The sequence below is a fragment of the Melospiza georgiana genome, chromosome 23 (assembly GCF_028018845.1).
Source record: "Melospiza georgiana isolate bMelGeo1 chromosome 23, bMelGeo1.pri, whole genome shotgun sequence".
In the NCBI taxonomy this organism is placed as follows: domain Eukaryota; kingdom Metazoa; phylum Chordata; class Aves; order Passeriformes; family Passerellidae; genus Melospiza; species Melospiza georgiana.
The window spans coordinates 9,037,809-9,051,336 of NC_080452.1; the positions used below are offsets into that span (position 1 = coordinate 9,037,809).

Here is a 13,528-nt window from a genome sequence, read left to right on the forward strand (position 1 = left end):
AGAGGGCGATAGAGTCCACTTTCCTCCAACTGCCCTGGGTCTCCCTCCCTCGCTCTCTCCTCTTGAGCAGCACCAAGAGCCCCAAACTGAACCCAGAGCAGCTTTTTCCATCAGTTCAGCTCCCTTCCCTCCCTCTGTCTCACACACGGCAAGGAGAGAGCCCCTTCCTCCCTTTGATTTCCCTTCGCATGCTCAGCCCCTTGTTTCCTCTAAAGCACTAGAAATCCCCCTTCTTGCCCCCGCTCCTCCCTGCAGACTGGGATTGCCATGGGAGCTTTGCAGATTGCTGGATTTTCCATCCTTTTCTTTCTCCTCCACTCTGGAAGCACGCTGGCGAATAAAGCCAGCCAAGGTAAGAGAAAATCTTCCCTGCTCGAAGGTTTGCTGTTTGATGTGTGGATTGGGCAGCCGGATCTCCTCGTTAGAGCTGGGGTTTGAGTGCAGCCTGGAGAAGGCAGCAGCAGCAACAACAAACAGTGGAGGGGATTTTAAATGTCGCTTGCAGATATTCTCGCCGACTGCCTTGGAACTGGGCTTGGGTTTGCGAACTCTTTAATGAGTTGTGTTCCTTACACTTTAGTTGTTTGGGTTGTTTGGGTTTGGACTCTTTTATCTCAAGGCAGGGGGTGCAGGGGCAGAAAATTGGGGTGGGCGAACAAGTCTGCATCCGTCACAGGCGAAATGTGGCTGCCTGGGGAGGCTCGGGGGGCTCTGCTGGTTCTGTGTCCGGGAGATGGGGCAGCAGGGTGGGCTGGGCTGCAGGGCAGGGGTGGCAGAGCCCGGAGGCTGCGTCTGCGCTCGGGGACTGCACATGGGGCACGGGGGAGCCGCAGATGCTGGGCAGCAGGAAAGTTCAGGTAGCTGAGCACAGCGAAGCCTGAAAATGAAGGGAGCTCTTTCCCTATCTCGTGGAAGGAGAGCAACGTCCCATCCTTATCAACTTGGGGCTTTTCTGTTTCACAGCTCCCGTGCTGAGGCAGAGCCTCCCCTTCCCAGACGCACACACGGAGCTTTATGTGTGCTCTATCTATACCTTCCCTTTTCTATAGCACCTCTATATTTAGCCCGGATTTTTTAGCTCTATAGACGCGCGGAGCACACACAGCCCTATACATGGTCCCGTTGGCTGCCTCAAAGGGGGTTTTCTCCTTCATTCACCACTATCTGGACAATCTGCCGGGTTTTTTTTTTCTCTCCTTTTCTTTGCACGGCATGCGGGGTCTCTGTGGCTGTGGCAGCTGCGGCGTTTGTGCGGACGGTGAGATTGAGCAGCGTGTGAATGAAATCTCGGAGCGCAGGCTATAATGAAAGATCTCTTGTAGGAGGATTCCAGCCACGCGCATGGTCGCCCCAGCCCTGTCACCGACAAAGTTAGAAGGAATTTCAAGGCTATTGTCTTATCTGGCTCAAAGTGTTTCTAAAACAATGGGCGACTTCTCCGGAGGGCAGCCTGGGCAAGCAGGAGAGATTTTTCCAGGGCAAAGGTTTGGTGAGAAGGCGTCCAGCTTCACGTAAAGCTTTATGAATTAGGCACAGAAAGGAATGCTTAGGTTTTTATCCCCCCTCAAATTATCTTGAGTGTATGCATTGCTTTCATTTCTTATCATAATATTTATTTATTAAGGCCTTTTGGTTTCCAGTTCCATTTAAGCCTGAGCCAGAATTGCATTAAAATAGCAAAGTGAAATTCCATCGTGCAGAGACTTGACAGATCCCTTCAGGGAAGGAGAGGGGTGGAGTGGGGGTGGAGAGAGGTGAGCTCAGTGCTGAGCTGGGGTTCATTGCCTGGGACAGTGCTGGCTCCTCCAGGGGGGCTCTGCTGGGGAATTGACCCTGGGGCTGCACTTTGGGGGTTCCAAAGTGGGCTGGGCGGGGGGAGCTGTCTGCAGAGAGGCAAAGGCTGGTGTGTGTGGGGCTGCGAGGACTCTGGGGCTGGTGGTCCCTTTCGGGTGAGGCTGAACTCATGGGCATCACTGGTGGCAGGTACAACATGTGCCTTCCCTCAGATCCTGCTGTCTCCTGGGGTTCTGACTGTCGCTGAGCTCTTTGAACCCGCTCTGTGTGTCTGGGACGTGTGTTACCAGGATATTTCTCAAAAGCATCAGGTGTGCGCGGCAGGTGACACCCCAAAGGTGGGGCACACATTGCCCCAAAACTTTTGCCCTTTTGAGGGACAGCCACCCTTGCCGGGTGACTGTCACAGGCTGGGAAGGGCTCCTCTCCCATCTGTCTTTCCTTGGTGGGATAACATTGTGTCATGGGTTGGGCTCGCTGGCTCGTTCCCTGTACCGAATTACCCCACAAAGTTTAGTCTGTGGGGAAGGAAGGATTTAGAGAGCTGGCTGCTGGGCCTGCAGGGCGTCTGCCAGTGGACCTGGCTGGCTCTGGAGTCAGCTTAGGGCTAGGGAAGCTTTCAAGAGGAGAGCTGGCAACACAAATCTAAATAACCATAGGGAGGCTCCTGGCTCACATCTGTGCTCCACAGGCCGGGCTGCCCGCACAGTGTTGCTGTGCCCAGCACTCCTCTGCGTTTGGGTAGATAATGTCCCTGCCACCTCTGGTCTGTCAGTCCATCTCAGAGCCCTCCAGACTGAGCAGTTTGTCCTGAGCTCCTGCTCTCCGTAGAGCAGTGCCCTCACCTGCTGCCTGCCCTCCCTGCATGCCGGCAGGACAGACGGACACGGTCCCAGGGACTGGCAGCTCCGTGCCCTCCTCGGGCAGTGCCAGCTCCCTCCTCTCTGGGAACACATCCCAGCATTTACCACTCCTCCCTGCAGCTGATGGCACGTCCCCTCAGACGATGCTGTGCCGTGGGGGCAGCAGGGAGAGGCGGCGTCTCCCTGGGGATCCCAGCGCCCCGTTGGCACTCCAGCAGCCCAGCTCGGGGTCCTGGGGGGCATGGCAGCCTCAGCCCGGCCCGCTGGGCCCTGGGGGGTTGATGGTTGACCCCAGCCCTCCTGGCCCCTGTCCCACGCGAGGGGCTGCTGCGCTGCCATGCACCTGCAAACCCCACACACCGCCGGGGATTATTTTTCTGTATTTTTTTTCAAGGAGTCTTAAAATTTTCCAATTGCAGCGTGGAGATGCTGTTTGGTTCCCCTCCCACTGCAGGCAAACCTCCTCCCCCTTGGCCTCTGCCTTCCTACCTCTCCAGCATTCACAGTGTGTGACTGTTGTGCCTGTCCCCTCCACCCCGCTGAAATATGAAATGTAAAACTGTAAACATTTCACATGCACAGTTCAAAGGAGATCTTTGACTGAGGACGTCTAACATGCCTGTACCGAGATTAAAAAAGGGGAGGGGGTGGGTAGGAAGGAGGGAAGAAGAGTTTTTTTGTAACTGCCAACTGGAATATAAATATTCAGACACCTTGAGTCTTCCAGTGCCGATGTATTGCTCTCTCCAAACTGCTCAGGGGTTTGGGGGTTCTTGTCTTTTATTTTTATATAGATTTTTTTTTTTCCTGCACAGACAGCCGCACCAGAGTACTCAGTTTAGGAAAACAGTATGCATGATTGACCTTAGCCTTCACTTTCAAAATTCTGAGTCCCCTGAGAGGCTCTAGGAGAAGCCCGGGATGGCAGATAAAGTTTGCTCTGTCTGGCAGCCCTGGAGGATGCCTGGCTGTGTTTTGGAGAGGCTGTGTCCCCGCTGGAGATCCTGAGATTGTTGCTCCCAGAGCAAAAAACAAACACATTTCTTAAGGCAAGGCCGGGTCAGTCCAATAAGCCAAAGGAACCACAACAGCAGTGACAATTCCATGGGGACACGAGCAGGCTGCTGGCGTGGGGCACCAAACCCTCTGTGGGGTTTGATGGAATTAGGCTGAAGTGACCAGGGCTGGCACAAGGAAGTGGATGGAAGTGGAGGAAGCACTTCCTACCCAGGGAATGGTGGTGGATCCATCAGGATGACCTGGGCTGCTGCAGGGGATGGACAGCTCAGGACTCTGCCCTCAGAGGAGTGGGAAACATGAGTGAGGGGGATAAAAAAGCCCTTTTCTGGGTCATTAACAGCTTTGGGGAAGCACAACCCATGGTGAGGGTTATAGGGCAGGGTCTGGGCATTGAACAGGAGGGTCCCAGGCTGGGAATGGCCCCAGGTCCTCTCTCTGACTTGTGGTTCCTCCTCCTTCTGTACTCCATCATTGCACAGGGCCGAGTGCTGGGGCTGCACCTCCTGTGTCCCACCTGCTTTTGGGAAATCTGGGTGGATATGCAGGGCACGGGGCTGGTTTGGGGGTCTCCACTGCATGGAGAGATGCAGACACCCTCTCTGAGCCATCCTGAGCACAGGCACCTGCCCAGTGCCCACTGGCACCCCCGTCCTGGCAGCAGGGCATCACCCAGCACCTGAGCCAGCATCTCTGAGTGCAGGTGATAATTCTTTAGCCAGTTTACAGAACGCTGCCCTGCAGAGCATCCTGCTCCCCTCTCCTGGCCCAAATCCCCTCCCAGGGGCTGCCACTGCCCGTGGCCATGCCCTGAGCCTGTGGTGCAGCACGAGTCACCCCTGCAGGCTCCCTGGACGAACAAATGATTAATAAACTGCACCACAGTGTCTGAGGTGGTTATTAATACCCTGGTAAAAGGAGCTACTGAAGTTATAAAGCTTTAATTTGGCATTAAGGCCGAGTGGAAACTCCGCATGTCTGCCAACAGCTACACACACATCCCCATACAGACAGGCTGTTAATATATATGCCTATATAAAAACAAAGAATAAAATTAATTTGTAGAAAAAGCTGAAGCACTTGCAGGAGAGGGGGAAAAGGACGGTGGGTTTGTTTGTTCAGGATTTTTCAGGCCAGATTTTGCTGTCCTGTCTCAACCCCCTCCTCAAATTTATTAGGACTTTTGGCCTAGGGCTAAAACCATCTTTTATTATTATTATTTTTTTTTTTAAACAAAATAAGGAAGTGAGGAAAGAGCCTCAATCCAGGCTCTAACAATATCCGAGCAGTGCAGGGGGCTCTGCCATGCCTGCCCTGGGCCGGAGCCCTCGGGGGTCCCGGGGTGCCCCCGCTTTTGGCACGCCCGGAGTGGCAGTGGCGTTGGAGCCGTCTGCCTGCGCTGCCTTTGAAATGGAGAATAAAGCTGCAGCTGGAGCGGAACGGGGCCCAACAGCCAGCGCTGGAAAATCCCACCCACAACGGAATAAAAACCGCGGCCCGAGGCGCGGGGCGAGCGCCGCAACCTCCTGCCCTTGGCGCGGCCCGGGCTGGCAGTGCCAGGGACGCTGTGCCCTCCGAGGAGCCCTGCCCGGCCCCAGCCAGATGGGGCTGCGGTGCCCAGCCACACTCAGCATCTCCATCCCAACCAAATTCCTGCCAGGGTGCAGAACTCCCCGTGCCGGGGGTCCGGGGCATGGTGTGCCCATCTGCAGTGCCCGGGTTGGGCTCATTCAGGCGGTTTAGGGTGAAAATGATGCCGAAATTTTGGTTGTCTGTGGAAGGGAGAAATGGAGGAGGTGTGGAGGTACAGGTTTGGCAAACTCTCCAAAAAACCCAGCTGGATTTGGGACCTTGAATGGAGCAGCTGCTCTGGAGCAGGGGGACAAGCAGGGCACACCCCAGCGAGGAACTGCTGGGATCAAATAGGGACAGGAGCATCTGTAAGGATTTTTTATTTAAAATTTTTTTTTTAATCTTCACTTGTCTTGGAGATGAACCCTCTCACATGGTGGCAGCAGCTCAGAGCACCTGCACCCGTGAGGCCACAGGCAGCTTTTTGGATGGAGAAAATTCTCCTGCAGGAAAAACGGGCTGGCCTGAGAGAAAACCTTCCCTTTCATGAGAAAATGCTGCTTGCGTTGACAAAAATGCTAAAAACTGAGTTTTTCAGAAGGGTTTTGCTTTAATTCACTACGTCATTTCTGAGGGATACTGAGGAGCCAAAATTTCAGCATTCTAAAATTGGGATCTTTGCCAATCCCGGGATGGCTCCTGGAGTGCCCAGGAGGGTATTTATTCACTCTTCCCACAAACACACTTTTTTGGTTTTTTTCTTTTTTTTTCTTTTTTTTTTTAGAATCCTGTAACCTTTCAGAATGACTCTAGCTTTGGAAAAATTACAGTGGAAAACTGATAATGTTTTCTTTTGTACTTTTGCTACTGTGTAATCTTTCCAAAGTTAGACAACTTTTGAAGTTACAGAATAAGAAAAAAGATAGGAAAAAAAGGATGCTCTACATGTGTGAGTGGGAGAGGGCCAGAGGTGCATTCGGTGCCTCATGCCTGTTGTTCCTGGTCCTGAGTTTGAGAGTGCAGAAGGAAAAACAAATAGGAAATAAAATTCCCCCAAAAGTGAGATTCCTGGCAAAAGGCTGGGAAAGTTTCAATGATGTGATTTATGCCTGGTGGATGCTTCATGTTCTGAGTGTTTTTAGGGGAAGGAGATGGGGGTTGATGGATGGTCTGAACTGTTTGGGTGCTGGTTCCCACCCAGGGTGTGCCAGGCTGGGTGCCCGGGGTGCCAGACCTGACAACTCTCACCCTGGCACCACGACTCGAAGCATCACAATTGATTTATAACTTTGGGGGAACACCTGAAGGGGAACTCCCAACCACGCAGGACCAGGATCTGCAGATTCAGGAGACCTTTGGGTCAGCATCAGCTTTGCTGCTGCTGGGTTCTCATGCCCACATCGCCCTGCTCCAGTGCCAAACCTCCCAACACCCCTCTGGGAGCCCAGGGAGGGATGCAGGAGCCTGAGGCGAAGTCACCGGGATGCTGAACAGCCCCCAAAGGGACAAGTGGCCCTCGGGTGCCCTGGCACAGGCAGGGGTTGATGCTGGGTGCTGGCACGGTGGCACCGTGCCCAGTGCCACGGCTGCTGTAGGTGCCAGCCTGGAGCAGGGCCCTGGTCCCTGTGCAATCCCCGCATCGTCCCCACCATGGTGGCTCAGCCTGCAGCCGGTGATTAATGGCCCAAGGGAGGCCGTGGTGGCCGCGGGCCATGGCTAATGTCAAATAACAAATATGAATGCGGGCTGTAAATATTTATACAATGCGCAGGCACGTGCCGCCCCCCGATGAGGAGACAGAGCTCCGCTCCTCCCGGCCGGCCGGGTGAGTCACATCTCATCTCCCAGAGTGAGGCACATCCCTAGTGTCAGGGACATCCCTAGTGTCAGGGACATCCCTGGAGTCACATCTCATCTCCCAGAGTGAGGCACATCCCTGGAGTGAGGCACATCCCCAGAGTCAGGGACATCCCTGGAGTGAGGCACATCCCCGGAGTCAGTCACATCCCCAGAGTGAGGCACATCCCCGGAGTCAGTCTCATCCCTGGAGTCAGTCACATCCCCAGAGTCAGTCACATCCCTGGAGTCAGTCTCATCCCTGGAGTCAGTCACATCCCCAGAGTCAGTCACATCCCCAGAGTCAGTCACATCCCTGGAGTCAGTCACATCCCCAGAGTCAGTCACATCCCCAGAGTGAGGCACATCCCCGGAGTCAGTCACATCCCCAGAGTCACTCACATCTCCAGAGTCAGTCTCATCCCTGGAGTCAGTCACATCTCCAGAGTCAGTCACATCTCCACATTCAGTCACATCTCCAGAGTCAGTCACATCCCTGGAGTCAGGCACATCTCCAGAGTCAGTCCCATCTCCCAGAGTCAGTCTCATCTCCAGAGTCAGTCACATCTCCAGAGTCAGTCACATCCCTGGAGTCAGGCACATCCCCAGAGTCAGTCACATCCCTGGAGTCAGTCTCATCCCTGGAGTCAGTCACATCTCCCAGAGTCAGTCACATCCCTGGAGTCAGTCCTATCTCCCAGAGTCAGTCACATCTCCAGAGTCACTCACATCTCCAGTGTCAGTCACATCCCCAGAGTCAGTCTCATCCCTGGAGTCAGTCCCATCTCCCAGAGTCAGTCACATCCCCAGAGTCAGTCACATCTCTAGAGTCAGTCACATCCCCAGAGTCAGTCACATCCCTGGAGTCAGTCACATCTCTAGAGTCAGTCTCATCTCCCAGAGTCAGTCACATCCCTGGAGTCACATCTCATCTCCCGGCACCGCGCTGGGGCTGCTGCTCCCCGTGGGGCTGCGGGGATGATCCCTGCCTGCCCTGCCGCCGCCTGCAGCAATGGTTTGGGGCTCTGGGGGTCTCCTGGAGAACTTCTGCTCCTGGGGCTGCTGATAACAGTCCTTTAAAGGCAGCTGAGAGCTTTGAAGCCTCTCGCTACTCCTGATGGGGGCACAGGGGAGCTGCAGGGACTCTCAGGTCCCCCTTCCCCAGTGAGAAGCTTCCTAGAGGTGGAGGCAAATCCTTCCAGGAGCAGAGCTGGTGCTCCCCACGTGGAGCCGGAGCCTGGGCTGCTCTGGGAGCCCTGCCCATACCTGTGGGAGATGCTGAGCCCCACCTGCCCCTCGGCACCTGATCTGCAGGCACTGGCAGCCATGGAGGGGATGTGCCCGCTTCAGGGCACCACATCTCCCTGACTGCCAGGGCAGTGAGAGCCAGCTCAACAGCCTTTTGCTCACAAACCTCCACCCCTTGTGCTTGAGGCTTCTCCACTTCCCAAACACCATTGAAACCTCCGCTCCCACGGCCTCCTGTCTCAGCAAACCCTTGGGCATTGCTGCCTGAGGCCATTGCCAGCCCGTGGAGCTCTGGATGTGCTGTCCTGGGTACCACAGCACTGCATCCCAGAGAGGGGGTTGAGGGGCAGAGGGGGATGGGGACGATGCAAATTTTGTCCATGTCCCCATGGAAGCCTTGATGTTTTTCCCAGTTCTCCCTCCTGCTTCTCACTCCTGGCTCCCAGGTTTATTTAGTGTGGTCCCTGCTAATTCGTGCACATTCCTTGGCGCCTAAGAATAGAAAGTGATGACGATTATTTGGGTGCCTGGTCGGCTCAGGAAACAGCGAATTGGAGACAGAGACTTTTACCTCTGCCTGGGCTGGCTCCAGCCTGGACTGGGAGTGCTGGAGCAGCATTTCCTATCATCAGGCACATGAAAAGGACCAGGGAGTCTCAGGGTGACGTGTCCGAGGGGAGACACAGGTTGTGCTGTTTGGGAGGGGACCCAGTGATTCACCGTGACCAGAGCCCATCCTCGGGGCTGCTTGGGGAGCCAGAGGCTGCTGGGATCCATCACCTGGGGTGGTGGCTCCCGTGGGGACACGGGTGGAGGTCCTGGGCCCTCCCCTTTGCTCCCTCACCCGTTCTCTTGCAGATGTTGATGAGTGCGTGGAGGGCACCGACAACTGCCACATCGATGCCATCTGCCAGAACACCCCCAAGTCCTACAAGTGCATCTGCAAGTCCGGCTACACCGGGGATGGGAAGCACTGCAAAGGTAGGGACACAGCACTGGCAGGGCCAGAGTCCTGCTGAGTGACAGCCCCAGCGGGTCAGAGGCCACCAGTGGCTCATAACCCATGCAAAAAAGGCACTTGTTCACCCTGGCCCATTTCAAACCTTTTATTCCCTTTTCCTGCCCCAAACTCCTGGCCTGTTGACAGTGCGTGGGGACAGAGAGGACTCTGAGTGTCCTTGCTGGTGATGGTGGCAGCCATTGCCCTGATATGGTTGGGGCTGCCCGTGAAGGATCACATGGAGCTTGTTTTAAACAAAGCTGGGCTTATTTTCCTGCAGGATTTTTGACCCTGAGGCTGCAGAGCTGTGTTAGCAGCTAAAACACAAACTTAAAACTAAGACATAGAAACAGAGATATAGATGGCGTAGAAATCAATTTAGATGTAGATATAGGTGTAAATCTAGATGTTGGTATAGGTATAGACATATATCTATATAAAAAAACAACTGAGTAGGGAATGGAAAGAAAATGGGGTCCTTGGGGCAGCAGCAGCAGGAAAGCAGGATTGGGGCAGGGGAAAATTCCCAGCTGGGAGCAGGTTCAGGGTCAGGATGGGCCGAGGACAAATAGCAGAGGGATTAAAGCGCTCCAGGCCCTGCAGGGCTTTGCCGTGGAGACGGGGCTGCTCTGGGAAATCCCAGCAGGTTCCCAGCACGCTGCACCAGGCTCAAGCTGTGGGACACAGGGCTGCCTGGGGCTCCAGCACCCACGCTGGGGAGAATGGGGATGGTTCTGTAGACTCTGGAGGGATGCTGCAGGTGATAATGGAGCTGAGGACCTGCTGGAATAGGCAGAGAGAGCAGAACACCCCGGGGCACGTTACCAGCTGGGTGGCAAAGATGCTGGAGAAGGGGAGCAGCACCCATGGTGGGCAGCACCCGGGGCAGTCCTGCAGCTCTCCCACCCTTCTCCCTGCAGATGTTGACGAGTGTGAGCGGGAGGACAACGCTGGCTGCGTGCACGAGTGCGTCAACATCCCCGGCAACTACCGCTGCACCTGCTACGACGGCTTCCGCCTGGCGCACGACGGCCACAACTGCCTGGGTGAGGGACGGCGGTGCCCTGCAGCTCCTCAGCTGCTCAGCACCCTGGGGCTGACCTGCTGGCTTTCCTTGCTGGGCACTTGCCAGCACTCAGCACGCCCAGATTGTGCTGCAGAGCCGTGGAATGTGGTGGCACCCCCAGGGCACACCTGTGCTGGGGACAGGATTGCTCCCTGTTACATCACGGTGGTGCCAGGGGAGGATGCTCCGTGCTGGCAGGGAAACTGACTCTGTGGGTCCGTCTGGGAGGCTTGGGGAGAGGCAGAGAGTGCTGTAGAGCCATGGAACTGTGGTGGCACTCACAGGGCACACAGGATTGCTCCCCGTTGCATCGGGGTGAGCATCCTCCCTTGGCACCCATGCTGGGAGAAAAACTCACTCTGTGGGTGCATCTGGGAGAGTTGTGTTTGGAGCTGCTGGGGTGAGGCACAGGCTCCCCACAGCCTCATCCCGCTGCAGCCAGCAGCTCCGTGCCGCTGCCGAGGGCAGCACCAGCTCACCCGGGCCCTGCCGCCCGCTCCGCTGGTGCTCGGGGTCAGCCCTGCACCTGCCAAAATAGATGAGTTAATAGCAAATACGGAGGGGATGGGAACCAGCCGAGGGACTGGGTAAATAATCCCCGGGCCAAGACAAACGCGGCATCTGCCTACGGAGCGGCCGCGCATCCTCCCCGCCGCTTCCCACCGCCCCGAGCTCCATCCGGCCGCGGCCGGGCCGAAGCTCCGGGCAGAGCCCCGGGGCCACCGAGCTGCCCGCGCCCGGCCCCGCTTCCTCCCGCGGGGCGAGCTCGGGGCTCCGGGCACCGCCTCCCCGCCGCCGGCAGCTCACGCTATTTTCCAATTAGCGTCTGCAGAGGGGTCATTAATGAGCTCATCACTGCGGGGAGGAGGAGGGGGAAGGGATTATGGACACATACGCTTTGCATTAAGCGCCATCGCCGGGATCTTTGCAGCCTCCTCGGGGACGGGGGAGATTTACACAGCTGGGAGGAGGCGCGGGCGGGCGGGCGGCTGGCTCTGCCTTCCTCTCCCGGGGGAGGATGAGCCCGGGAAGAAGAAAGGAAAGCTGGACGTCATGTGTTTACGGAGTTGGGTGGGAGGGGATGGAGGTGGCTGGGGAGCAGCCGGCCGGGCGGGGATCTGGGGGCAGCGTGCTGGCTCCCACCTTGAGCCCTTCCTTAGCTCATCCCGGCATCTCCTCTCTGACCCCGACCAGCCTTGCCCAACCTGCCTGCGTCCCCTTTTAGGAGAAGCAGAGCAAAGCAGTGTGTTGTGCCCAGGCTTTGCCAGCGCCATGGGCAGGAGCTGAGCTGGAGAGGGGTCAGGGTATGTGCCCACCAGAGTCCGCAGGCCCCTCCATTGCCCATCCTGGGCGACCTTTTGAACCAGGACAGGAATTCAAGCCCCCGTCCTGACACAGGCCCTGCTGGCTCCTGCCCGTCTCTGTTGCCTTTAATAAAACAGGTATTAGGGAAGTGGAGTCTCATTTCAGCCATCGGGTTTGAACGGCTGCCTCCTCATTTTTGAGCAGAGCTGGAAGGAGGAGTTGCAAGACATTAAGCCCTTGTTCTAAGCAGGGGGATTTGAGGAGGGTTATTGGCATCGGCAGGACATGGCTTGGCTGGGATGAGCACTGGGGGAAGCCATGAGCTCCCCGCCATGCAGAGGATGTCCCTGCATGCCTGGCTGCAGCCCAGGTGTCGGCCCTCACTGCCCTGTGGGTCAGGGGGTGTTTGCAACCCCTCCTTTCCAAGGCAGCAACTTTGTGGGGCGCTCCTGGGCTCTGCTGCCCCTTCCAGCTAGAGCTGCAGCCCTGCTTTGGTAATTCTGAGTCAACCCTCAGGGCTTGCCCGGGGCTGGGGCACAGTGTGAGGCGCCCGCACTGCTCAGGCATCCTTCTGTCCGTCTGTTTAGCCCAGGCAGGGGTTTGGGTGTGCTGTGCTGTGCTGTTTGGGGAGGGGGCTTTGCTGGCAGCCCCCGGTGCGTGCCGTGGCTCAGCCACGGTTCCAGTGCCACGCTCAGCCCTGGCTGTGCCACGCTCGGGTTCACGGGAGGTTTTCTCTGGCACGGGGCCCCTTGCTCCCAGCCCGACACCATCACCCAGCCCCGCGGGCAGAGGGGGCAAGGGGTGGCCGCGGCACAGATTTATCTTTGCCAAGCCTGGCATCGCGGTTGTTCTGGCACCTCAGGGCACTGGTGAGTTCAGCTTGCACCACTGTCCCCAGAAAGCCCCTGGAGAGAGCAATGGGCAGTTTCTGTTCATTAAACGCAGGTTTTGCAGGAGCAGCCCGGGGCGAGGGCATTGCTGCTGCCACGGGGCCACGTCCCAGCCCCTCGTTAAACCAAACCAGGTGTGAGGGCAGAGCAGGGGATGTGAGTCTCCTTACAAGTAATTATCCCTGCTCTGGGCTAAGGTTTCCCAGCTCCTCCTAATGAAGTGCAGGCATCCCCAGCTGGCAGCAGGCTCTGAGGGGCTGCGAGCAGGGGCTGGCTGCAGCCACAATCCTGGGGGAGCATCCTGGGTGCTCTGGGATTTCTGGGACAAGGGAAACCCCTTCCTCTGTGGTCTGGTGCTCCCTTTGGTAAAATGAGGCCATACTCAGGGAAGCTGTAAGATCCCTGCAGCCACTGCTGCTGTGCTTTGCCTTCATCCCCACCCTGTCCAGCCGGGGGGAAGCAGGAGCTGCCCAGCAGATCTGTGCCACGTGGTGCCCATGCCCTTGCTGTGCCAGGGAGCTGTGCCACCCCCTGCCCATGCCCTTGGTGTGCCAGGGAGCTGTGCCACCCGGTGCCCATGCCCTTGCTGTGCCAGGGAGCTGTGCTCACCCCCTGCCCATGCCCTTGGTGTGCCAGGGAGCTGTGCCACCCCCTACCCATGCCCTCGCTGTGCCAGGGAGCTGTGCTGCCCACGCCCTTGGTGTGCCAGGGAGCTGTGCCACCCGGTGCCAACGCCCTTGCTGTGCCAGGGAGCTGTGCTCACCCCCTGCCCCCTTCCCTCTGCAGACCTGGACGAGTGCTCGGAGGGCAACGGCGGCTGCCAGCAGACCTGTGTCAACATGATGGGCAGCTACGAGTGCTTCTGCAGGGAGGGCTTCTTCCTCAGTGACAACCAGCACACCTGCATCCAGCGCCCTGAAGGTCAGTGCTCAGCCCC

At 57.1% G+C, this 13,528-nt stretch overlaps 1 protein-coding gene across 1 annotated transcript in view; it reads left to right on the top strand.

Annotated features, from left to right (window-relative positions):
• Positions 1–267: 267 nt before the first annotated feature.
• The window catches only part of SCUBE3 (signal peptide, CUB domain and EGF like domain containing 3), a 29,428-nt gene continuing 16,167 nt past the window's right edge, over positions 268–13,528 (top strand). Inside the window, exons 1-4 of the mRNA XM_058040034.1 lie at positions 268–352; positions 9,189–9,311; positions 10,251–10,376; positions 13,378–13,512. Of these exons, the coding sequence (XP_057896017.1) occupies positions 268–352; positions 9,189–9,311; positions 10,251–10,376; positions 13,378–13,512 (469 nt within the window). The remainder of the gene's footprint in view (positions 353–9,188; positions 9,312–10,250; positions 10,377–13,377; positions 13,513–13,528) is intronic.